We start from the raw sequence: 27,177 nt of genomic DNA, 5'->3' as shown, positions 1-27,177 counted from the left end.
GGCCCCAAACTCCGTTTAAAATGAACTAAGCTTGAATAAACAGAACCAGCATGCATGCTCTTAGGAATTCAAAGAAAATGCCCACTATACCTCCACCCCTTGATCCCAAGGCCACATAGTACGTGAGAGCCTAGCTACAAGCAAATGGCTAAAAAGACTAGGGTTTGGGGCAAATGCAAGTGCACATGCTGATCATGGCCTCCGCTGGAGCCATTCAAATTTCACGGTCCATATCAAGTCTCTTGCCTATAAGATAAGCTAATTGTCACGTGAGTTGGTATCTTACGGAGGGGTGGAAAATCGTGTTTTCGGGTCGTGTTTGTGTCGTATCAAGTTATGAATATTCAACTATATAAATCAACCCAAACCCAATCCGTTAAGCTAAATGTGTAAAACTTCTAAACCCTAACCAGGATTTAGATCATGAGTCATTTTATGTCACCTGTTTTGACTTGTTTAATAATTAATTAGAAATATATCAACATGACATCATGACTCATTTAAACCCATTTATTTTATATAAATAAGTTGAACTAAAATGCATAACTTATTTGACTTGATTAACATAGTTTTACATAAAAGTTAAAATCTCTATTTATTAATAACCACAATATCTTAAAAAATATTTATTAATAAACACAATATCTTAAAAAATATATATCAATATTTTTCAGATTTTAACATATAATAAAATCAATATTACAAACCATATAATAATAACTATATGAGCATAGGTCTAAAATTACAATCTCAACAATAAAAACAATAAAAATATAAGTATACTAAAAAATACCAATATTACAAATTAACAATAATAAAATTTTAATTTTGAAATAAATTCAAAACGAGTTAAGCAGATTGACTCATTTATAAATTGTGTTTTAACGAGTCAACCTATTTTGATCCGAATCCATAAACATCAAACTTAAACCTGCTAATTTCGTGTTGTGACATTTTATTGTTCGTATTAAATTCACAGATCGTGTCACATACTGACATTTCAAAATTCTTACTTAAGGGCAAGGAAATCTTTGTAAAGAAATACAACAAGCATTGAAAATCATGTATTTTTTTATTTTTTTAAAAGATGTTTTGATAACATGTACATTTTTTTAATTTAAATTCCTTACCCAAGAATAGTTACCCAGTCATTTTTAGAAAGAATAGTCAATTGTACCGTCCTCTCCTAAAAAATATTAGTGGTTTCACAAATTAAGGCCGAATGACCATTCTCTATGAAATAGTTTTCGATCCCTTGTCATCACAAAACTGGCCAATTACACAGATTTATTTCGCTTACCATGATCTTTTGTCAAAATTGAGTTCAAGCCAATTTGTCTATGACATAAGATGAGGTTACCTGCAGAGATCGAAGTAGCAACTTTCGTTCATTTTCAATTTTTTATGGGACAGTGACGTATGATTATTCATACGCGGCGGAGACTCCTTTTCGGTGGCTACACATTTTTCATGCAACAAATCATGAGCGTGGGTCCACGATTTCATAAAGAGTAATCATACGTATAATTATAAAATGTAAAAATATCGTATAATTATTTTAAAAAAATAATATTTATATTATATAATCATTATTTTTTTATAAATTTTATATTAATTTATTTTTTTAAAATGATTATACTGTACCTATACAATCAGTCAATCACTATAATTTCTCTCACATAAAATACTTTACTTTTTGTAATTTCTTTCTTTCAAGCCTAAACAAATGGAAATGCCTAAACAAGGTCGTTAACTTTCCCGCAAGTATCCCGACGGACGCTTTGCTTTGAATGTAAAGTTAAGCCTTTAATGATACTCACATTCACAATGTCACATGATCCTTTCTTCTCTTCCAATAACGGATGGGCTTTGCTACACGCAGTCGGGAAACGCAGTCGGCGTGCAGTCGGCTGTACGGAATGAATAAAAAAAAATTATAAAAAAATTATTTTATATTCAGGGAGACCTGCATGAATTATAAAAAGCTATAAAAATAATTTTTTTTTTTCATGTAGGTCCTGTATTAATTTTTTTTTTACAGCCGACTGCACGCCGACTGCATTTCCCGACTGCACAAATCATTTCTCATAACGGATACCCTTGTCCCCAAACCCCCGCCAGATCCGCATGCGTCTCTCTCTCTCTCTCTCTCTCTCTCTCTCACGCACACAAAAGATTAGATAAGCATGTCAGTTACACGCGTAAGAGTACAGTAATTGACAGATGATCATGAGCTCATGATGATCATCTATTATAATGACAAGGCTATTACAATAATTTATACTTATTTAATTAGGGGCGGGGCGGCGCTGGGCTAACCGCCCAGTGTAATTTTTTTTTTTTTAATTTTCTTCTCACAATTTTTTATTCATTAAACAAAAAAATATATATATATCAATACATTTAAAATATCTTTCTTAATTATTAAATAAAATATATATATTTTTACCGAGCGGTACAATTGAGCGGTACCACCCGGATGGTAAAACGACTTTTTCTTTTAATTAGATTTAGCATCTTTTCATGAATATGATTCGATTTCAATATAAATGTATATATTGTATTAATCTTCAATAAAAGTTGATGTATCAAAAGATTGTAAGAGATCCAGTATACACCATATCCTTCAATGAAATTATATTCTTCTAGATCAATAATATATCAATAACGAATAGAAAAAAGAAAGGGAAAGAAAGATAGTTTTCGATGCAACATATTAACTTCAAATCAACAATTCGTATAACGACATCTTATATATATATATATGTATGTATGTATGTACATACATAGTTTATGTCCATAAAATCCTTGATTGGCATCCTCTATAAATAAAATAAAAATGCCATCGGAAAAGTTTTGGACATGATCACGAATCAATGTATATGTGCCCAAGAACATTTTCTGACTAACTATATACCTATCATACACGGGAAGCAAGCGACTGTTTGGAAGAAAACAATTATAGCCCAAGAAATTAAGGAACAAACGGGATGCATCTTTTATATTCTTCAGTAGTCCCACAAGCACTCCAAATCAGCAATGGGGCCAACCAATGAATCGTAAGTTCTGTTGCTTCCTTCATATTGCTTTGAGACGACAGAAGAAATCTCCGTGTTCATGTCAGTGCCAAATCCTGTGTCCTGTGAGAGGCTGGCCATGGACTGATTGGATGAGAACTGCTCCACCTTGCACTGCCTCTCTAAGCCAGATTTTCCGTTATTGTTGGCTTCGGGTGCTCTTAAAACAGCTCGCTCAGTGATTCCATGGTCATAGATGTCAGTGACGCTCTGAATTGAACTAGCCCTCCCTTGGTGCAAATAATCAAGGTTTGGATTTGCATGAAAGGAGAAGGGAGGATTCGAACCAGGATTTAAAAAGGGGTTCGCTGTGGAGTTACTCATGAGACTAGCTTGGTAAGTAGTGATGGGGATAGAATTATTGAAGGGCAGCTGGACGATATTCTTCTGGACTTGCTGCTTTAGCTGCTGCTGGTTGTTCTCCCTCATTGATAAGTATGAGCTGGGGATTACCTCGAAGTTGTTTTCACCACAGCCAGCCCTTTTGTTGTTGGAAAATGAGGGATCCACGAGGGGAGGGAGAAAAGATGATAGATCATCCCCAAAGGAGTCCATTCTCAGCAGGGCGTCTGGGGCCGAGGCCTTTTTGATCCCTGAGCTCTTGTGGAAAACTCTGCAGACAACCCATTCATCCTGCCAATAACAATAACAGCAGACTCTGTTAGTTTAGATTCCTCCACTACAGTTTACCCATATGAAAGAAAGGTCCCAAACTACACAATACTACTCTTCTAATTAAAGTGGTGAACATGGAAAAGCCAAGAAAATGTTGTTAAGGCATACACTTTGACCTTACCTTTGCAGACTTGGGGAGGTTGCAGTACGCGAATTTTCCTTCCAGTCTGTACTCGTGCATGACCCAATTGGTCTTCTCTCCTTTTGGAGCCCTCCCTTTATAGAACACAAGGGTCTTCTTCATCCCAACAAGGCAGCCTTTCCCCTTGTATATCTCTTTATCCTTTCCTGTGGCCTTCCAGTATCCAGATTCCGTCGCTCGATTCGTTCGCATGCCTGTTGGATACTTCCTATCTCTCAGGCAGAAGAAGTACCATTCTTTCTCTCCCATCTTCGCTTTGTCTGTATGATATTTATATGTCGGGAATGGTTAAGATAATTCAGAAAAAAAAAAAAAAATTAACAAACAGCCATGGACGTTTTAAATAGAACTTACATATAATGAAAGAAGCAGAGGTAAACCACAAAATAACTTACTTGGTAAATCCCAGGGTTCGCACTTATTGAGATCAGCTTCGCCAATAGCACTTGCACTAAAGTTGCTATTCACCACCTTCTCTGTAAGATAATAAGTTATAACCTCCTCCTCCGTGGGGTGAAATCGAAAACCCGGAGGCAAACCGATGAGGTCCTCTCCTTTGTTTACCACTATTGCCTCTTCCATGAATTAAAGTACTTGATTTCTATAGGATTGAAAGAATAAAAACCAAACCCAAATATCCTAAACTTCAACAAGATAATAATATATATCGCAAGCCTAAATATTTACAGAGCAGAAAATATCGAACAAAGAATTCTAAAAATGAAATAATACAAACAATAGTTATGAAAACCAAGTAGAGAAGAAGGAGAAGATAGAAAAAATATATAGAGTTCTACTTGAGAAGGAGTATCGGAAGAGGGCAGTTAAAGAAAGTAGAACAAGGGGAAAAGCCGAGCTTAAATGGGGGAGCTTCTTCAACAGCTCATATTCTCAAGATCCGTAGCAAGCAAGACACTTGCCAAGGAAGCCTTATCGAGGGTTAATCGTTTTGTTTGTTTGTATATTTTATTCGAGTGTCGTATCTGGGTGGTTTCTGAGCCATTTGCCTGTTTGAAAGGGAATGAGAAAGAAAAACGAAGGGTGAAAAGGAGGTTTCTATGCACGTTGGAGGGGCACATGTTTCCAGCACCGTTTCACATAAAAATAACAACTTTATCAAACCTAACTTCAAAGAATTTTACGGCATGTTAGATTAATCTCTTAGAAAGTCTCTGTTCAAAGTCTGGAAAAGTATCTTTTGGTAGTGGTTGTTGGCTTGGCTCAGTTGGTCCATATGTGGCTTAAATTCACCAGTTGGAGACATGTCCATATTATTTATATTGTAGGACCAGTCATATAAAAGCTTGAAATTTGGAGAGTAATAAGATGCCTGATTCCCCCAAACGATGTAGAAGAGCTACCCATGACAGTGAATCTAGGGGCCATTGAAACTCAAAAGTCAAAAGATGAAGAAAAAGGGAAACAATTTTTTGTAAAACTTTCGAATCTAGGCGTTTTGATAGTGGGTTGAGTTGAGATGAAAGTTTAAAATATTATTTTGAGATTTGAAAATGTTGAATTGAGATTTAAAAAAATTGAATTGTTTATTATATTTTGTGTTGAAAGTTAAAAAAGTTGTAATGATTAGATAAGATGAGTTGGATTGGCTAACCAAACCGCACCTTAGGAAATTTTTTGTAAAGTCTTAGGGAATGTTTGGCGAATTAGATGAGGTGTGTAATTTATAAATAATAATGAAATAGTTTGTGAATAGTTGTGAAATAGTTTGAGTTAAGATATTTTATTAGATTTTAAAAAATGAGAGATAAAAAGTAATAAAAATATTATAAAGTTAAACTATGATTAAAATATAATTTTTTTTGAGATTTTAAAAAATCGAATTATTTTTTATATTTTATTTTAAAATTTAGCAAAATTGTAATGATCATATCAAAATATTAAAAATTTAAAGTTAAAAAATATTTATATTTTAGTAATACTTAAAAAGAAAATGAATAAAAATCTTGAGACGAGAGAAACCATCTCTATTCCTAACCAATCCCTTACAGTACAACGACCTAAAAATATGGAATTTTTAATAAAACTTGAAACTGTTTTCACCTTCAATATTTCCAGAGAAATAAAATTCTATCTAGGAAAAAAAAAAAATAGCGCGTGGAAGACGGCTAAACGAGACCCATTTGGATTCGTCGTTTGAGAAAAACTGCTGTGTTGCAAAATGAAACAATAAGAAATTTTAGAGTTCTAATTAATCGACCCATTGCAAGATGCTACGATGTGCAATTCTCATTAAATGTCATTGATTAAAAAGAGGATTTGTCATTTTCAGCCATTCGTTATATTTTGGCTATACAATGGAATGCAAGGGACTGGATGGAGGACTGACTAGGCTTCTTTGGCAGCTTCCATGAAGTTTCGATGAAAATCTCAATATACTTAGTTGAAGAGCACAAGGCGTAAAACAGCTATGACATTGACAATGGTCCTTCCCCACTACTTAGGCAATTAGTTGTTCCATTGAAATGTGAATAACCGGGAGTTCAAGGGGCTAACCGAAAATAAATAAATAAAAAGACTAGGTCTAGTTTAGTTACACAAATGAGATGAGAGGAAAAATTTATAAATAGTAGTAAAATTATTTATAAATAGCAGTGAAATGATTTGAATTAAGATTTTTATGAAATTTTGAAAAATGAGAGATATGTTCTTAGAGATGTAATCATTGTAGTCCGGATTGGGGTCACTAGAGGTGTAAAATTTTTGGTCCGGACTAGAAAAACTAACCAAACCGGATCGAAAACTTGTTTGGTTGGTTTCAGTCTTCCATTTGCGAGATCGAATGGGTTTCAATCAGGTCCTAGGATAGGATTTTTTCACCCCAAACCGATCAAACTACAAGTATATATTTTTAAATATTTAAATTATATATATTATTTTATATAGTAATTATATAAGTAAATTATGTAACTTTCATCTAACCTATCACTATTGACAATATAAAATATAAAATATAAAATATATAATTATTAATTAACTAATATCAATTAACTAATATATAATTATCAATTTTGATAATTTGAACTTTTTTAACCTATTTTTGAAGTAAAAAAATATGCAAATAAAATTAAATAGTTGTATTTTCGAAATTATAAACATTGTTAAATTTTTTTTATTCTAATGGGTCGAAAATAAACATTGTAAACTTTTTAGTATACTTCAAGAATGATAGGCTTTATTTGTATGATTGGGCCCCCTATTTGAAATTGGCCTAGACCGATAACTAACGGTCCAGTCTAGTCCACTAGGAAAACCCTTATAGGTCACGAACTGAAAATTTCAATAAATCATTTTTCGAACTAGATTGAATCGATTACTCCTAAGGACTGGCCGGATCGAGTTAGTCTAATCGATCCAATTCAGTCCATATGAGTTAGAAACATTTTTTTTCCTCTTTTCTTTTTTTTGGTAGATAAATTAATACAAAAAATTAGTAAAATCAAAATTAAGAGAGCTTTTTAATGTAGATTATATCACTAACTCATTAAAAAGAAAATTTAATTATAATTATATTTATAATGTTAATAGTTACTAAGTTAATAGTTTAGTAGAGTATGAATGTTATAATAACATATATTTTCATATTTTATCATATGATATATTAGTTAATTGATAATATATATTATTTTACATTTTATATGATTAATGGTGATAGATTAATGAAAATTATATAATTAATTTATACAACTACTATATAAATAATATATTATATATAATATTTTAAAAATTTATATGTAAATAATTCGGTCAGTTTCGATTCAAAAAAACCAAACCGTCAATAAGATAGTTATCTAGAGATAACCTAAATTATTAAAACCGCCGATATGAACTTCTCACATCGGACTCAAGTGAGTGATAAAAATTAATTAAAATTTTTACAAATTTTTACTATTTTATATTCACAAATTTTTATTGTAAATTGACCAATGACGCGGTTGATTTTAATGAATGGTAATTGATTTTAGTGAATCGTAATAACATAGTGTGAATAATAGTAAATTTTGATGTTTTATGAAATTTTAAAAAAGAAAAGAGATAAAATTAAATAAAAATAATATATCTAACAATGGATATAATTTTTTAATATAATTTTTACTTTTAGAGTTTAAAAAATAGAATATTTTTTATGTTTTATTTGAAAGTTTGAAAAAATTATAATGATTAAATAAAAATATTAAAGATTTAAAATTGAAAAATATTTATATTTAAAAAATATTTGAGAATGAAATGAGACAACCATCCATCTTCCAAACAGCCCATGTTATCGGACACAACTTCTGTAGCTCAAACGATTAAAATCGTACGGGAAGAAAGAGTAAACAGCTGAAGGAGAGTAAAACGGGCAAGCCGCAAATTAATCGGTTGCCTATCAATTGATATGACCATTTTGTTTGTCAAGCCGAGCGAACTAAACGAACTAATTCAATCAGATCATTCTCTCAGAAGCAATAAATTAGAATCTATTGTAAAAGCAATTACAAATTAGGATAAAAAAAATCTATACTCCTCTTATTCTCAAAATATAGACCAAAATCCAATTCCCAATTCAAGCTGATGGAATCTTGGGCATCATCACCTTTGGATACTTCAGCTTGAAACCTCTGACGCCTAAGAACCACACGCCTATGAATTTCAAATGTGCGAATTAGCTAATTATGTCATCTCCGATCATGTTAAGGACGACACAGCCTCTATTGCACTGCCTAGTGGCCAAGCTGCTTCAACCAGGGCATTACGATATTTAACTTGCTTCACCAATGTAATCTCTTGCCAAGGATCTAGACCTGTACCACACAAAAAAGCACCAAGGAATTGTACTTCGATTTTCCAGGTAAAATATCATCACGAACTTGCACAAACGACAAAAAGGTGAGTTCAAACTTCAACCTACCAAAGCCCTCTACAAGCAACGTATACTGGTACGCAAGATCCATGCATAAAAATGGGAGGTTCTCTTCCTTAACACGTGGATATGCGGCCTTAGCATTCACAAGTTTAGTCTCACAAGCACGCTTAGCTGCCTCCCTAAACTCCCTAGGATGAACTTTGGCAATGGGAACATTTGGATCGGCAAAACCAGCCTATACATAAATAAGTGGTCAGAGAGCCATCAACAAGCATAACAAGGAATGCCAACATTATGACTCGCATCTAATAAGCAACAAAATAAAGGATGATTGGGTACCTCAGCAGCCCTGTCAAAGAAAAATGAAGCTACAAAAAGATTCTTCTGTCCATCCCCACCGCCACCATTCCATACCCCACCAAATGTGCATTTCATATGCATACATGTAGATTCATTTACTTTGAGAGCATTAGAAACCACCCTCATACACTCGTCCACATTTGAGCCAGAACGGGAAGCTGATGCTGGATACTCAACTCCACCGTATTTGTAAGACCCTTACAAAGAGAGAGACTTTAATTGAAATAATAATTAGGAAAACACAGAGAAGCACACTGCATGCATGCACACATATACATTCACTCACTTTCCAGTCGTCAATGCTCCATTTGTTTCCAAAAAGGGTAAAGTACAGATTCTTCCATCATTCAACCTCATATGGTTGTGAGACTCTATACACAATTGCCCAATTTTCTAAGCATCTAAGAATATCCGATTGGAACATACAAGGGTAAAGAGAAAGTTCACAAAGAGGGAAAGATAAAAAGAGGAGAGAGGAGGGGAAGGGGGGGGGGGGGGGGGAGAGAGAGAGAGAGAGAGAGAGAGTATGAAGTCAGGGAGAACAGGCAGCTCACGGAGTCAACTGACAATCATCTGTTGGCTTTGCCCTTTTTTTTTTTATTCCCAAGAAATAAAAAGTTATAATAGATTTTATTCCCAATAAATAGGCATAAACCCAAGTACACATGACGTATACAAAAGGAAATACCTACTACTTTCCAAGAACAAAAGGAAAACTAAAACAGAAACTGGAAAATATCTTCCGTTACAAAAACTTTAGCCCACAATCTTGAAGTGCCAAAAAAGAAATCCCTAAGTTCTCCCAATGATCGTTCTTTTTCTTCGAAGCATCTCCCATTCCTTTCAAGCCATAAAAACCACGAGACAAGAAGGAATCATCTTCCAAACATGAACAGCATTCTTACTACACTTCAAACCTTTCCACCCTCCCAATAAATCCACCACTTGATCACTACCCAAAGAAAACCAGCCTGATTCAAAACCTCATACCACAAGAACCTGGCCACTTCACAATGAAGAAAGAGGTGATTTACAGATTCCCCATTCTTCTTGCACATAACACACCGATCAGCAATGAACATACCTCTCCTTCTAAGATTTTCAGTATTCAACACTTTGCCTAAGGAAACCACCCAACAGAAAAAAGCAACCTTGGAAGGAACTCACTTTCCAAATGTTTTTCCAGAGAAATTCACATCTCCTGTGACAGGTTAATAATCTGTAAAAAGAGGAAAATGAGAACTTAGAATTTCCTGCAGGAATCCACAGCATGCTGTCCTCCCTACCGAACATCAACTTTGAACTATAAATTCTTTCCAGAAAAGCCTTTACATCATCCACTTCCCAGTCATTAACATCCCTGATAAAGATGACATTCCACTGAATATTATTGTCAATGCCACAGAAAGACTTTCCTACAGCTGCATTTTGATCCCTAGCAATTCTGAAAAGAGAGGGAAAGTCCTGCTTTAGTGGAGAAACCCCACACCACAAGTCATGCCATAAAAGAGTCCTCTTCCCATCTCTCACCTTCAATCTAACATGATCTGAAAAAAAACCCCATCCTTTTCTAATGAACTTCCACAAACTCACCCCGTAGGCTCTACTAGTATCTTTAGAACACCAACCTCCCCACATACTACCAAATTTTATAGCAATAACATTTTTCCAAAAGGCATTACTTTCCAAATGGTATCTCCAAAGCCATTTCCCAAGTAATGCTCTATTAAACAAACTTAAATTTTTAATCCCCAACCCTCCACAATCGAATCGGTTGACAAACCTTCTTCCAACCAACCAAATGTATCTTTTTTTCATCTCCTTTGCCAACCCATAAAAAATTCCGAAATAAACTCTCAATTCTTTTTTCAACCCTTGCCGGCAACAGAAAAAGAGATAAGAAATAAATGGGAAGATTAGAAAAAGTACTTTTTATTAGAGTTAATCTTCCCCCCTTAGTCAAGTAGATCATTTTCCAACCAGCTAGCCTCCTTTCTATTTTCTCAATCACCCTATCCCAAATATTAACAGATTTAAAAGAAGCCCCCAAATGAAGCCCCAGGTACCTCATAGGGAGTGAAAAAATTCTGCACCCCAGAATGTTAGCCAAGTCTGAAATATTCTGAACAGAACCCACAGGAACAACTTCAGATTTCGATAAATTAACTCTTAACCCCGATACAGCTTCAAAACACAGCAGAAGTGCTCTCAAAGTCAAAACACATAGATTGTCAGAATCAGGCTCGCTAAAGATCAAAGTATCATCAGCTAATAATAAATGTGAGACCTTAAAACTGCTCCGAACCTCATTACACACCACAAAACTGGACAGAAAATTACCATCCACGGCCTTCTCAATCATTCTACTCAAGGCATCCATAATCATAACAAAAAGAAAGGGGGAAATGGGATCACCTGTCTGAAAAGCTACTACATGGATATGAAAATAGAAAGTAGATGATTCAACCCTGCTCCATGAATTATTCACACAGGCCACCATCTAACTTGTTGTAAGTAGCTTGTAATTTAGCAATTAGCAGGTCACATGTCTAGACATCATGCCTAGTGAAAAAGGAGGAGATCAACATACCATGATAACCAACTAAGATGCATGGGTTGCTAGAGTCTTCAGAAACCTTCAAAATCTCTGCCCGAGATGCTAGTAAGCCATAATGCAAGTAACTGCAAACATGATGCCAAATCCATGTAATAATCCACATAAGTTTTGTAAATTTTGGACAGATGAAAACAATAGATATAATTACAACATTTTTATAAGTAGAAATAATTGTAACTGTATAACAAATCAATCTTTATCAAGCAGTCAAGGGAAATGATAAGATCTCTCGTAACAAATGAGAAGATAACATCAACATATGTAGCATCCTCAATATGCAAAACATAAAATCATGAAACTAACTTAACTAAAAGAAAGAGAAAAACCTGTGAACATAGAGGTAATATTTTGTTCCCATAAGGTACATTTCCTTCACATATGTATCCTCTCCATCTGATAACCTTGGTGCATTTGCAGCATCTGCATCTGAGATAGCATAAGCCATTTGAACAGATCCACCTCCAAGGTCAACTACTCCAACTGTGTTTGAATATTCCTTTCCTAAATTTCCCAGTAGGTAGTTTATTGTCACCTGCAAACAAGAGGCAACTTAAGACAGTATGGATATTTATTCATACCCCATATTCTATTCTATAGGCCAGAATATACAAGATGCTGATGCTCCATTCAATTTATAATAATGTGCAGTAGCAGTAACATGCCTTCTTGAATCCTTCTCTTTCACGTTTCAGTTTTCATACATGGCCCTTTTAATATTATTGGTCAACAAATCTCATTATGATAGCAGCAACAAGGATTTCCCTTTTGCTTTATTTCAATGAGCATATTTCGGTGAGAAATCCTTCCAATCTGTCAAACCATTTATCCCCAAATAACAGCTCCCCAATAAGAACATGCCAGGTATGAGTTTCACTTTATCTTCACTATACCGCACCGCACCAAACAACCTCTATTTACCCCCAAAATCATCCCCACTAAATCCTTCGCCCCCCCTTTGCAACCAATGCAGACCCTTCTCCCCCCCTCTTGCAATCGACGGCAACGGATCCCGAGAGAGAGACCTGCGGTGGAGTCGACGATCTCGCATGTCTTCGCCCAGTTCTCTTTTCAGCTTTGGCAATGGTGCCGATCCAAATGCCAGTGGTAGCGGCACGTCGAAGGAGCCAAAGAGGAAGAAGGATGCTAGTGCTTGCTGCGGTTTTACAATTTTTTTTTCATTTTACCCGATGCTCAAAGTTGTCTTGCAATTTCTTAGTGAGGTTTTCGTATTTTTTTCATGTTTTTGTGGGTATGAAGAAAATGAGATTTGTGTGTTATGGTGGTGATGGGTGCTATCGGTGGTGCCGTGGTGGTGTTAGGAGATTCTTAGTTGTCTCGGTCCAGTGATTTTTTTTTTTTTTTTGGTGGCAAGGGGTGGTGGCACATGGAGAGCTTTGGGGGTGGGTTGACGAAGGTTCTCTCTATGTATGTGTGTGTGTGTAATGGCTTCCAAATTCGGGATTGATGTGGAGGGGCTATTGTGAGTTCTATCATGCGGCGGTGGAACTGAGATAGTGCTAAGAAACTGGGAAAAAGAGGATCATTATTTTCACTTCTATTACTTTTGTTCTCAATTTCCTTACCCTTTTGCTAATTAATGTGCAAGTTATATTTGTCCATAGATCACAATTTGATGGTTGGTTTCGATCTGAGAGTTTATCTTTTCGGACATTTTTTTTCAAAAGTTTACAACCTTTCCTCAGAAATGATCCAGTTTCTTTTTCAAAATTATTTTCGGTAAATCGTTTAACTCCAGATTTCGACGACGAAGAAGAAGAAGGAGGACGAGAGGAGAAAAGCTTGTTTTTGCCATTAATGGAATGGTTGTCCACGGGGAAGAAGACTAGAAGAAGACCAATGCCCCAGTTGTCGCTGCTAGGTTTTCTCCTCTCGGCATTCTCACAGTGGAAGGTTTTCTCTTGCAGGAAGGGATGGGTTGTTATTTCAGTGTTATACCATGTGAATAAGTGTATTGTAGATTTGGTGTAATTTGTGACGTGGCAGCAAGTGAGCAGGAGGCTGTTATCCTACTAAAATCAGCCGGACCTCTTAGAAGCGTTTCACTATTCCGGTACTTCTTACCAATAAGAAACAATTCTGCGCTTAGCTAATTTCTCCGTTTCCTTTGAGCAACAGATGTCTCACTATATTTTTATTGAACAATAAATACCCAGACATCATTAATATCAGCTTGAAAACCAAAATCCAACACAGCCTCATTGAATTGTAATATAGCAAAAATGGAAGGTGAGAGTGTTGTGGAACTTGGATTCTAGATTACATGTAGTCAAAGGCCCTATATTGGCATGATTTTTGGTGTGGTAATTTTGCTCTCAAGATGGTGTTTCCAGCTCTTTATCGAATTGCTTCTGAACAGGAGGCTTCAGCGTTGGATCTATTGGACAGCTCTAATGGCTCTCATCAGTGGAACATACTTTTTATTAGAGCTGCCCATGATTGGGAAATTGGAGTCATTTTGGAGTTCTTTAGCTTGTTACACTCTCTTCTGTGCATTAGTAGTCATGGGGTGGATAGGTTGCTTTGGAGGCACATTGGGAGCGAGAAGTTCACTGGTTGATCCTTGTACAAGGTGGTGTCTTCTCAGTGTCATCTTTCTTTCCCTTGGACGAGTATCTAGAGGTGTAAGGTGCCTAGTAAAGTTTTTTTTTTGGACTGCTTCCATTGGGAAATCTTGACTATGGATAATTTCAGGAAGTGAGGACTTATTATCACAAATTGGTGGTATACGTGTAGGAAGAATGGTAAATCTGTGGATCACTTACTATTACACTGTGAGGTGGCAAGGGCACTATGGGATGATATATTTAGTAGGACCCGGCTTGCATGGGTGATGCCTAGGAGGGTGATGGATCTTCTAGCTTGTTGGAATGGTCTACATGGCAGTCCTTATGTGTCTACTGTGTGGAGGATGATTCCTCTACATCCGATATGTGTGCATTTGGCTCGAAAGGAATGAGAGGAGCTTTGAATGGTACTATGGGATGATATATCTAACAAATGATGAATGGTAAAAATGAGAATGTCCAAGAGGCAATTCAGAGACTCTGTGAAGAAGACAATAAGGAAGATTTAACAGCCTAACCCTTACACTAAAGCAAGGGCGAATGACATGGCCTCAACTTGTAGCAATGAATAACGAAAGTAAGTTGTCAAGCGCGCAATTATAAAGCATCAAGTCAACCATTGGTACAAGTTTTACGAAAAATATTAAGTTGTAAACACCATACCCACTGATAAGAACCTTCTTGAGTTCCATCGATGACAGCAACTCCACTGGGCTCCGATTTCAGAGTACTTCTATGTTTTAGAAGATCCCTAACCTTAAAGCGGAAAAATGTTTCAGCCACTCCATGAAAGTGAAAGCTTAAAATGTACTAAAAAAAAAAAAAAAAAAAAAAAAGTGGAAGCCTAAAAAGTCTTGGATATAGCAATAACACGAAGAAAGATTTTACCGCTTGCAAAATTCGATCGGAAGCATCGCCTTCCAATGCTCTCAAGCCTGCAGTTGCCTGACATTAACATCAAAACCCAAACTTTCAGTAAAATGAAATGCGAGTATCACTATCAACAAGGGAAATTTAACAAATATTTATATAAGAAAGCACTAATGACATATTACGGACCCCAACCCGAACGGGCGTCTTGGGCCGCAAATCTTTGGGGACAACACTTTGAGCTTGATCCAACAGGGAAACCAGAGAGTCGGCAGCGTCCCGGGGATTAGAGGCATACTCGCTCAAACCCGGTTTTCTCTACAATGATAATCAAATGAAATCAGAGAACAGAGCAAGGAGTAGTAATAACAGCCATTCGCCCACACCCAGATGATCTATCAGTCTCAATCGAATGGGTAATAGCAATGGCAATGGTAGAGTATTAGTACCTGTAGGAAGAGCTCTAGATCTTTGCCGATGGGAACGAGATCGAGATGATGGTCGAAGCAGAAGACGTGGACTCGACTGCCGGAGCTACCGGCGTCGAAGATAACGGCGTAGGACTTGGGGGATCTGAGATCGGAGGGGACCTTTCGGTTGCGGTATTCCTGGAGGGACTGAGAGGGAGTAGAGGCAGGCATCAGGACGATGAGGAAAGTGATGAGGAGGAGCGGGACAGATATTATCAGCAAAACCCCTCGGAAGCGGTGGATCTTGTCGGACAAGGACTCGTGGCGGGGGACGGGACGCTTTAGCATTTTCTCGAATTCCAGTGACTGTTGTTGGTGATCGGTTGGAGAAGAGGACTGACCGTCCAGCAGTTCGGCCGAAGATGGGGACCGATATCGGATCTGTCCGTTTCCGGTGGCGGCAGCGGCGGGAGGAGCCTTCAAGGACTGGGATTCCTGTACGGCCTCCAGCTCTCCCAATTTTGGTTCCCACCGACTCTTTTCTTTTTAAAATTACTTCTATTTACGATCGATTTTGATAGATGATGATATCAATCAGTGAGAACGTCGATCACGTGAGATCTGAGACACGCAGTAACAGTGCCACTTTTTGAGGTACAGAGCCAGAGACAGATAAGACGCCAAGCTGCTAGTACAGCCTCTCTCTTCTTTCTTACCTTGAAGGAGAATGAGCGTGCGTCGCGTCTTCGCTCCTCTGTAACTTGAGATCGTGAACTTGAATGAGTAGACCGACTTGGCCTCGAACGATTTTTTGTTTTTTTATTAAAACAAGTTTCATTTCATTTCACTAAAGAGATTTATATATATATATATATATATACGAGGAAGTGTGAGATTCCTCAATAAACATTTCAAAGCAGTAAATAATAGTGCATAATAGTTAAAAGGAAAGAAAGAAAGAAAGAAAAGCGGGTTTGTTTGAGATCAATTTCTTGATCTCTACTTATATCCTATAAGAGAACGTCGTCTTATAGATAAATAGAAAAGTATTTACGTAAAAGCGAACAATAATGGTGGGTGTACCATCACTTATTGTCTTGAAATAATTTTTTAAGAAGTCTACAATCCCTCAATTAAGATCACGAGAGAAAATGGTAACATAAAATAGTAAATTGAGTCGTCGGCGAGGGGCCAACACCACCGGTGGCGGCGTGTGTTTTGCATGTGTCACCTTAAGAGGAGAGCTGATCTGAAGAATGAAGGGCCAGTGAAGCTGATGGGGCCGTGTGTGGCCTCAAAAACTGCTCCAAGATGCGACCGTGTGTAGTAAACTCAAACGATGGGGGTCGCGCGTGCAAAGCAAGCATCGAGCATAATCGTAATTTTCTTCTTTGAGCATGAAAATCGGCAATTGTAGAGGCTATAGAGGTGGCCTGTGTAGGACGGAGGATGCCGGGGAGCAATAGATCCGTGAGATTTGACACTACGGAGAGAAAACAAATGAAAATCCTACGAAGAGTAGACAAACGGAAAAACCTATGAACAAAAAGGCCACTGAGGCTGACTAGGGGAGGAGATGGTCGAAGCCAAAGTTCCAAATCCCCTCCACCCAATGATGGATCACGGTGGAAAATCCTAGACACTACGAAGAGAAAGGCTTCTATGGAGAGAGATAGAAAACCCAAGCTTGCAAAATGGAAAACCCTAGACACTATGGAGAGAAAGGCTTCTATGGAGAGAGATAGAAAACCCAAGCTTGCAAAATGGGATAGTTTAGCCTCAAACGATTTGATAACGCATCCGTAGCCGTACTCAAAATTCTATGGCTAATGTATAATATAAAAAATATAAAATATTTAGAGAATTATTTATTATTTATACTTCATTTACTCTCTCATTTCCTTTTACTTTTTTTCCATTTCAATACAAATTATTTTTATTATTTATCATTTAAAACACCTCTATTTTATTTTTTTTCTAAAAAATATTTTGAAAATATTATTTATCCAGATTTTTCATATTTTATTTTATTTTTAATTTTTATTTAACTTATATAATTTTATTTTGTGTGTATAGGACCGAATTATATTATATTGTATATAATAATATATTATAAATATAAAAAATATATGGATAGTACAAATTTATTGATAGAAATAAAATGTTTAAAAAATAATAAAAAATATTATTTAAATGATATGAAGAAAAAATAGATAAATTGATGTATAATATATTGTAAAATTCAGTATGTAAAATAGAAAAAGTTAGATTTTGACAATGTATTTAAAGGATAAAATGAAGAATCCATTGGGAGTGCTCTAGATTTGTCAATTTCTCTAATAATTTAACATGAAAAAATCTATTTATTATTATTTTTATTATTATCATCTCAATATTTTTTGATATGACATTAAATGATAGATTTACAAATAAAATATAATAAATCATCTTCAACACTTAATGCACATTATGAGATAATAATAATAAAATAAATGATGAGCAGCATTACACATTAAACATAACTAAACATTACATAAAAAAAAAAAAAAAATTCTATTTATAAACTAATGTGAACAACACAAAAGTGCTTGAATAGTTATACTCATCATCCATAAACCACACTTACTTTAATTTTTTATCTTTTTATTTTTTTCTCTAACAAATAGGTGGTGTGAGGATGATGAATAGAAAAATTTAATTAGTTTATTAGAAATAATTTTCAATTAGGTGTAAGCAGTTGGGTAGCAAAATCCAAAGTTCTTACATAATATAATTTTATGAAAAATTATATTCATTATTCCCACATCAAGCACCTATTTTTATTTATTTTATTTTTTCTCTTAACATGTGTGTAATGTAAAGATGATGAGTAGAAAAGTTTTATGTTAAACCCAAGGTTTCAAGTTTTGTATAATTATATATCTACACATGAATTTTGATGATAATAAATGAATTCAAATAATAAAGGAGTCTCAAGCAAAAGTTGTCTACACAATGCAGTCAAGCACATCAAGGAAACAAGCATGAGCAAGAAGGGAACAAGTTCACATTAAAGTCATAGAATAATGTTGTAGATCTCTTAAAAATTCGAAATTATGATTAAGGCTCAAAATTAATATTTTATCATAAAGCATTAAAATACTTTTTCCACATGTGCATGAATATTTTGAAAATTGAATTTGAAAATTTTGAAAGATGATTGATTGTCATCTTTCACATGTGCATACCTTGATTAAAGAGTTAAATTTTGAAAATATTAAAGATGATTGATTGTCATCTTTCACATGTGCATGTTTTATTTGAATATTTTCAAAAGTGATTGATGTTTTTTTTTACTTATGCAAAATGTAGATGAGTTTGTTTGAAATATTTGAAAAGTAAAGTGTGCTCCTTTTGTCATATGTAAAAAGTAAAAGATTAGGCTTGAAATATTTGAAAAGTAAAGTGTGCTTCTTTTGTCATATGCCAAAAGTAAAAGATTAAGTTTAAAATTTTTGAAAAATGAATGATATTGTCTTTGACAATTGAAAAAGAAGAACCTTTTATTTGAATTTTTTGAAAAAGTGAATGATGTTATCTTTGACATGTGAATCTTTTTAAATTTGAATATGAAATCTCATATGCCTATAAATAGATCATTTGAGAGTTTCACATTCACAACATCCAGAGCATACAACATTCATTCAAAACTTTCATTCTCTCTTCTCTAAGCATTGAGCCTTAATCTTTATTCATTTTGAGAGATATAGTTTACGCTGTATTATTCTTATTTCACTCATTGAGGAGTGTTTTCTGATAACCTACCCACTATCAGCTCTTGTATCAGTAAAATGGTGTGTATAACTCTTGTGCGTGTAGAAAGTGTTCTACACAGGGAATAGTTAAATCACTACGTGTAAGGTGATTACAAGTGTAGAGGGTGTTCTACAGAAATCGTTTGTAGCGGTGTTGTTTAAAGGTGTAATAGGTTTCTATCTCCACCTGAAGGAGGTTGAATAGTGAATTTGGAAATTCTCAAGGGGTATCTTGAGGCAAGGACGTAGGCAGTGGGGCCGAACCTCGTTAACATACTGAGTTTGCTTCTCTCTTACCCTTACTCTTTATATTTATTGCTATTTCGTATTTTGTTTATATTTTATATTGTATATTCGATTTATAATTGTTATTTTTTTTAATACAACTCAATTCACCCCTCTCTTGTGTTAGTCATCTGGGCAACACTTTAATTTTATTTAGAAAGATAATTTTTAAAATCAAAATTTTACAAATTAAATCTTACATAAATATTTAAAATTAAAAAAAGAATTATTCAGGTTGTAGTCCCCATTCAGGGACTGGATTGTAAGCCTAAATGAAACGGTGTGTTTCATTACAAGAAAAGGAATCGAGCCCCTAGCGATTCAGAGGTCTTCTGGCTCTTAGGAGATTGGGTTTCCTTCCTCAGAGGAAATCTCCCTCCCCGAGCCCCATCACCCCACCGTTGTTGCCATCGCCACTCCCCGTCACCTAGTACGTCATTAACCGCTTCCTTAGATAAGGATAAATCTTGATAAATCCTTTCTTTCCTCAGTACGTTTAAATCTCTTCCTTTGATTAAATCATATTGAACCCTAACCCACGCCCTCGCCCTCCCCCTATTAGATTTTTCGTCTGTTCCTTTCGTGGTGAGTTGCAAGGTATAGCTTTAATTTGAACAATTTTCACTTCGTGTTTGGTTCTACAAAATTGTATAATATACAAATGAATGGGTGTTAAGAGAATGAAAATGGAATTGTGAAAAACTTCCGAAATCTCATTGAGTCCCTTTTGGTGATATTTATATACAAAGAATAATGAAAAGAATATTCTAGTTGTTACAAATGACTTGAAAGAATACATTAACAAAATTCTATGCTATTCTATTCTAGAAACATTGTGAATTGTTGTATAATGCGTGACTGTACTCTGCTGTGCATCTATGTTACAGTTGTGGTACTTGTAATGCATGTATGTTGTTTGTGTAAATGCTCAATAGAGTCACTTAGCTTGATAATGGGTTTGTAAGATTACTCTATGGGTTCTACAAAATTTATGCTTAAATGCTTGTTTTAGTTTTCTGCTTTGTAAAATTACTAAATGTGTGCACTATAATTGTTTGTAAATGTTATTGAATGGATTTAAGTGGTAGATTTGCAATGGACACCTAGTGCATGGTGGTGACCACCCACAGAATCAGTTTTCAATTTTATTTATATTTTCATTGTTATATTTTTATTATATTTATTACTTTACTTTAGAAAATGTTATATAACTGGCCAAAAGAGCCGATTGTTATGTATGTAACTAGCCTACTTGGGATATTTGACCTCATCTAGTGGGGTAAGAGCCGACCTTGACAAGCTTAAAACAATGCTAGATTGGCCCTTTACAATATCCTTAAAGTCCTTTCCAAGTGGCTATTTGGTGAGCTTAAATTGATTCAATTGGAGGGTATCAACCCACTTGTATGTATTATGTATGTTGTGTGTGGATAAAGCTTGTATGTTGGACAAAATTGTAGTAGTTAATTTCTAGTCATTGGTTTTGTTTCAATTTCTGATCTCATCTCTTTCTTCCTGGCTTTGATTAGATCTCTTTAATTCCTCAAGCTACTGTAGTATAAAAAATAGCCATAAGATTAGTATTGGAAGATAAACTCACCACCACTTCATTGTTGTTATTGCCAACAACCAAAAACAGTCCCAACTTACCTACTCATCCCACATTTACATCACTTTGTTCCCTCTTCATTTTTTGTTTTATACAATCTTCCACACCTCTGAGTTCAACATTTTTATCTCTTCCTCAACACCTATGCTTAAGCCCCTCCTGAGGAACACCATTCTTAGTAGCCTCAATCATTATAACAAAGAGCTTATGCCTCCGATAGCCACCACAAGTTGTTGTGTAGCAGATTATGCCTCATGATTCAAGAGTGATAATATCCACAACCTCACTATGTTGGTTGTTTTATGTAGTTTATTGAATGCAACTTTCAACATTGATATTTTCTCTTTAACCTCCAAGTTTTGCAATGCATTCAAGATTTTCAAAGTTTTGATATGCAATATCTTCATCGCATGCTTCATCATCTTTGAAAACCCCTCCAAAATGTTTATGCGGAGAGATGACACGTCTAAAATTGTCGAACACCCCTAGAAATCCAAGGCGAACTTTTTATTCCTGTCCAAATTACAATAGAGAGGTAAATACTAATTAGTTAGGTATGGCCAAGTCTAAGGTGTCGAGCTTTGTCAATATAATTCCTTACATCTTTTTCAATAAATGGAAGTTTTTCAAAACCACCAACCTCGACAACCAATGCGTTAAAACTTTTGGCTATAACTATACCTGTCCTGTCGTTAATATCTAACTGCCTCTTCATGGAATCATCAAATGTGAGATTACATCTAAAAAATCTTGCATTTTGTGGACTTAACCCATGGTTATGTGCATTGCAAACATTAGTTATATGTAAGACACCATTAGCCAGAATTGCATTAATTCTCGCCTCATAATCAGTTTTCGTTGTTGGGCGTGGTTTAGAAATGTTGGTTATACATTTTCTTGCTTTACCACCACGAGCACAACTAAATATTACATATCTAACACTCCCATCATTTTTCCTTTTACTTTTTTGGATCATTATGTTGAATCCAGTTTGTCTCCTATATTAAATGAGTTCTTTCTCAGTTTAAAAAAAAAACACCAGCGTTGGTTCTGAAACCCCACCATCATCATTTCTCAGTGTTGGTTTTGAAACCACATTATCATCATTTCCCGACGTTGGCTCTGAAATTCCATCATCATCATTTCCCTGCGTTGGCTCTAAAACCACCACATCATTATCATTATTCTCCCAGCACTACACCATGATTATCAGTCACTACCTCATCATCTCTCACATTTGGAGTATTCATATAATTACTGCTTTTTGAAAAAAAAAAAAAAACAACGGTTGCCTAGTAGATGTGCATTCTTCCCCTTTCTCCATCAAGAAAAATCTTGATATATTTAAGCAAAACATGAAAGTAAAAAAAAAAAAAATAAAAAATAGAGTTCTCCACAACTTTGCAAAGAAGTAGAATTCGAAAAGAAAAGAAATGTCTATTTTATGAATAAGTGACATGATCTATGCTTTAAAAGAAATAGTTAATATTGGAGATCCATTGAAACATTATAAATATCAAGAACTTTTCATTTTCTAATAAGATCTCACACACCACTTACGGTTTGAGTTTAATCAGAGAAATCAATATTTGTAGTTGGAATTTGAAAAAGAATGGTAGGTTAAGTAAATGCATGGCGCCGGTGAACGGAAATATTAAGATCGCAGAAGACATCCATTAGATGTGAAAAAAAGCGTGTAAATAGTGATTACAAGAAAATAATCAGAAAAAGACAATACAACTATAGTAGTCTTATCGATGATTAAAGATTGCAAAAGACATCAATTAAACATGAAACATGGACATTCATCCAAACTGATGGGCAACTCCATAACCTCGTACCTAACTCTGAAGTGTCCTTCTGAAGCATTGTCTTTAAGATAAAGAAACATAGGGAAAAGGCCTCATCAAATGATTGAAAAATTCAATTGTTTATACCAAGTAGCAACTCATGAATCTTATGTAGAAACCTAAAGAGGTATAGTATTTGAAAAGTGGCAGAACAATTTAAAACAGAGCAATAAGAGAGATTTTATGAGAACAACCACAGGTAGGAAACATTACTTACATATGTAAATAACATATTTTATTTCCCTTTTAGAACTCAGACACTTAAGGTATTAAAATAAAGTTTAAGCAAATCAGTGTCCCTTACATGCAAAACCCTCTCGAATGCCACAAAACTAGAGATATCATTTCGTTTCAAGCGATGCCCGAATAGGGGGCAGCCACTCTTCAATTTTTTTTAAGCAATTATATTGGTTATGAAACATGGACATTCATCCAAACTGATGTATATGTTACCACGCTTCTTTGCTAAAGAGAGGAGGCCAAATATAAGAATGAAAATTTGTGAGCATGCACTCGGAGATTGTCTAAAGACTCTAAAATGGGATTGAATCGCATATATGGTACTTTCCTTTCGGTCAATCCAAGACATCTTCAACAACCCATAATAGTACAATTGTACACAAACACACCAACCTGCTCCTTCACACCCAGAGCCTTCTAGTCCAAAATTCCATTCTTAAGGGGAAAAAAAATCGGTGGAAAGCAGAGAGAAAAACATTTGAAAATATTTTTTAGGGGTGGGAAGCAGCAAAACCACATATTATGAGAATAGAAGTTAAAACAAATAAGAAAAACAAGGAGATTGACCGAAAGAAAGAATCAGAGTGGTCTTTAGCAGGAAAAATTACTAAGAAGGTCATTGGCAGTTGATGGTGGAGAAGGCCGTTCCATTGATGGTGGAGGAGATTGGATTGTGGGTGGTTGTCGATGGTGGAAGAGAGATTCGTTCGGGTCGAGGGGCATGCACAGTAGAGGGAAAAACTTTGTATTAGCGATTTGAAATGCTTTCAGCTTTAGCTTGTAGAGAAGGAAGGGTAATGTAATCAATTCATGCTTAAAAATGGGGATAATTTGGTCATTTCACATACTAGGATTGCAATACAGTCCTCTAAAAAGGACTGTATATAGAACTACTCTTAAAAGAATACAATAGAAAAAAATTAAAAATTAGAAATTAAAGAGTTTTTTTTTTAAGAGAACCTTAAAAAAGGGAGAATATTTCAAACAAAAAATGGAAAGAATACAAAAATAAAAAATCATTTTTATCCAAAAAAATACCAATCTTATATTTTAAAAATAGTTCTTATTGTTGATACAATTTTCGACCCCTGGAAAAAACAACTAGTTCACCAATTTGCTCATTGCACATGATGAAAAATTGTTGGGTTAGTTCATTTTCAAACATAACTTAAATATAAAATATTTTTTAATTTTTAATTTTCAAAATTTTCATTTAATCATTATAATTTTTTCAAACTTCTAAGCAAAACACAAAAAATAATATACATTTTTCAAATTTTAAAACAAAAATAATATTAACAAATAATATTCAAATAATTTTTAAATTTATAATAATTTTATTCAATTTTTTCCACTCTTTTTCCAAATCTTAATAAAATACTTGAACTCAAACTATTTTACTACTATTAAAAAATTATTTCACTAATATTAACATATATTCTAAGATATTCTTAAAATCCAAACGAGCCCTTAGGTAGGAGTGTACTCGGTTTGGTCCCCCGGGGGTAATGGGGATTCAAGACGAGCCATTCGTAATGTCACTAGGAGGGCTAGGCGTGCCGAGGCTAGGAGGCTTGCATGCATGGCTCAGGTGGTGAGGTGATGGGCGTCCAACATAAGTGCAACTAAAGGAGTTTTATGACAAAATGATAAGCTCCTAAAAAATAGGAGTGGAGACACCATTCATGGTGGTGGCCGGCCATGATCCTTTTATTTATGAATTTATTTATTTTTAAAATGTCTTTTTATTTCTTAGTTTAATTCCTAGTTTATTTCTTAGTTAATTTCCTTTATTTTAGGCTTAGATATTGGTTCTTTAAACTTAGGATTCCTAAAATTTAGGAGTGGATCAAGAGTGAGATCTAAATCTAAATCTAAGTTAAGCGAAGAGAGAGGAAGGCATGTGGTGCCAACCCTAGGGGGGATTTCCTATTTATAGTTTGCTTTTTCTTGTTTATTCATTAATTATTGTTATCTTTATTCAATAAATGATAATTTTCTCTTCAATTCTTTTAAGAGTTGAGTGCTAGCCTGAGCTAGTCTTGATTTTCACCAACCAACCAACTTGGATCTTTGTGTTGCCTTGAGATAACCCTAGATCTAGCCAACCAACAAGCAATAAACCTTAGATCTAATTACTCAACATGTCAATTACAAGTGAGTGAGAGTAAGACTTCCATCAATTGGTGTTTTCATTGAGAGAGATCCAACCCAAGGAGAGGAAGCCATGGCCAATCGACAACCAACTCATAGGGAGCGTATTGAGAATATTGAAGCCTCTTTGGAGGCACAACAAACCGCCACCAATGAAAGACTCGGAAAGATAGAGGAGGTGCTTCATCAATTGGTAGATAAAAGGAGGAATGGAGAGAGAAGGTGCCATAGAAGAAGAGCTCATAGTTCAGAGGGTTCCGTTGGATCTAGAAGAAGCCAACGCCGTGAGAGGATGGATGACTTGGATTCATCTTCTCAAGATTCCTCAAGCACTCATGAGGAATCAACTGGGGAAAGTGAAGGAGAAGAAGAGAACCATGAAGAGAGGAGAGGAGCACGTAGGGGGGAAATTCTCAAGGCAAATATGGACTTTCCAAAATTCAATGGTGATGACCCAAGAGCGTAGATTAGTAGAGTCGAGCAATACTTTGAGCACAATTACATGGAGGGCCATGCAAAAGTATCCTATGCCGCTTACTTCCTTAAGGGGGAGGCCAACCAATGGTGACAATAGATGAGGAAGACGTATAGGGCTCAAAGGAGGGAGTTGAAGTGGAAGAAGTTCATTAAGGAGTTTTTGAGGAGATTCGAGCCAACCGAGTATATGGCTTATCATGAGACTCTCTCAAAGATCAAGCAAATTGGATCTTTAAGAGATTATCAAAAGAAGTTTGCGTATTTATCCACTAGAGCACATGGGTGGTCGGAGAAGGCCCTTATTGGGACCTTTGTGGGCGACTTGAAGAGCGAGTTGGCAGCGGAAGTGAAGTTTAAGAAACCGAAGACATTGATGCAAGCATTGGAGGTTGCATGGATAAGGAAGATCAACTCCAAGATCTAAAGAATAGTAGCCGGTTTAAAGTGAGGAAACCCCCCCAATGGTTTCCAAGATTGGTGTAAATAAGACTTTTTGAAAGGATTTCTCACTGGGAGGTCCTAGTGGAGGCACATCAAGTGGGTCAAAGCCTTTACCCGCAGGGGTGAAGATGTTATCTTAGGAGGAGATGCAATGAAGAAGAGAGAAGGGGCTTTGCTTCAATTGCAATGAGAGGTACACTATGGGCCACAAGTGCAAAACCAAACAAATCTTTGTCATAGAGGTGTAGTCCAAGGAAGAGGAAGAAGTAGAGGAGGAAGAGCAAGGGTAAGAGGAGCAAGATCAACATGAGGCTGGGGGGGAGACCCTCATATTTCTATTCATGCTTTGGCGGGTGTTGTTGGGCCTAAAACGATGAGAACACAAGCACACATTGCCAAGATGGAGGTAATGGTTCTTATGGACAATGGTTCATGTTTGAAATTCATCAATTCAAAGGTGGCCGAGAGCTTGGGGTTGCCTATGACTTCTATCACTCCATTTGAGGTCAAGGTAGCTAGTGGGGAGAAGTTGATGTATAGAAAAGTTTATAAAAAGGTATGTTTGAAAACACAAGATCTTGAGACTGTGGTAGATTTGTATTCTTTGCCAATTGTTGGGTTGGATGTGGGGTTGGGTGTGCAATGGTTAGAGGAGTTAGGGAAGATAGTGTGGGGTTATAAAAAGATAACTATGGAATTTATGATGGGGGTAAATGGGTGACCATGA

General features: G+C 35.4%; 2 protein-coding genes across 2 annotated transcripts; both read right to left on the bottom strand.

Annotated features, from left to right (window-relative positions):
* Positions 1-2,716: 2,716 nt before the first annotated feature.
* LOC122278072 (NAC domain-containing protein 87-like) lies at positions 2,717-4,946 on the bottom strand. The gene is made up of 3 exons (XM_043088154.1): positions 4,290-4,946; positions 3,874-4,154; positions 2,717-3,710 (listed from the first exon to the last, which is right to left on the bottom strand). Exons 1-3 carry the CDS (start codon positions 4,474-4,476, stop codon positions 3,009-3,011), a joined length of 1,170 nt encoding a protein of 389 aa, XP_042944088.1. The 5' UTR covers positions 4,477-4,946; the 3' UTR covers positions 2,717-3,008.
* Positions 4,947-8,241: 3,295 nt separating this feature from the next.
* Positions 8,242-16,410, bottom strand: LOC122278987 (apyrase 2-like). The gene is made up of 9 exons (XM_043089222.1): positions 15,640-16,410; positions 15,380-15,508; positions 15,209-15,265; positions 14,984-15,076; positions 12,062-12,267; positions 11,709-11,800; positions 9,098-9,315; positions 8,804-8,993; positions 8,242-8,696 (listed from the first exon to the last, which is right to left on the bottom strand). Exons 1-9 carry the CDS (start codon positions 15,946-15,948, stop codon positions 8,581-8,583), a joined length of 1,410 nt encoding a protein of 469 aa, XP_042945156.1. The 5' UTR covers positions 15,949-16,410; the 3' UTR covers positions 8,242-8,580.
* Positions 16,411-27,177: the final 10,767 nt, after the last annotated feature.

Source organism: Carya illinoinensis, chromosome 10 (genome assembly GCF_018687715.1).
Source record: "Carya illinoinensis cultivar Pawnee chromosome 10, C.illinoinensisPawnee_v1, whole genome shotgun sequence".
NCBI classification, from domain to species: Eukaryota; Viridiplantae; Streptophyta; class Magnoliopsida; order Fagales; family Juglandaceae; genus Carya; species Carya illinoinensis.
Note: the sequence above shows the minus strand (reverse complement) of the source record. Positions and strands in the feature narration are given on the sequence as shown.

Coding starts and splice junctions, on each gene's coding strand:
- LOC122278072 (XM_043088154.1), bottom strand. CDS start 4,476: ATGGAAGAGGCAATAGTGGTAAACAAAGGAGAGGACCTCATCGGTTTG. Junction 4,155..4,289: donor CGAACCCTGGGATTTACCAA/GTAAGTTATTTT, acceptor AATATCATACAG/ACAAAGCGAAGATGGGAGAG. Junction 3,711..3,873: donor ACCTCCCCAAGTCTGCAAAG/GTAAGGTCAAAG, acceptor TGTTATTGGCAG/GATGAATGGGTTGTCTGCAG.
- LOC122278987 (XM_043089222.1), bottom strand. CDS start 15,948: ATGCTAAAGCGTCCCGTCCCCCGCCACGAGTCCTTGTCCGACAAGATC. Junction 12,268..14,983: donor AAGAAGGTTCTTATCAGTGG/GTATGGTGTTTA, acceptor TCTTGTTTGCAG/GTGACAATAAACTACCTACT. Junction 8,994..9,097: donor TCTTTGACAGGGCTGCTGAG/GTACCCAATCAT, acceptor ATTTATGTATAG/GCTGGTTTTGCCGATCCAAA.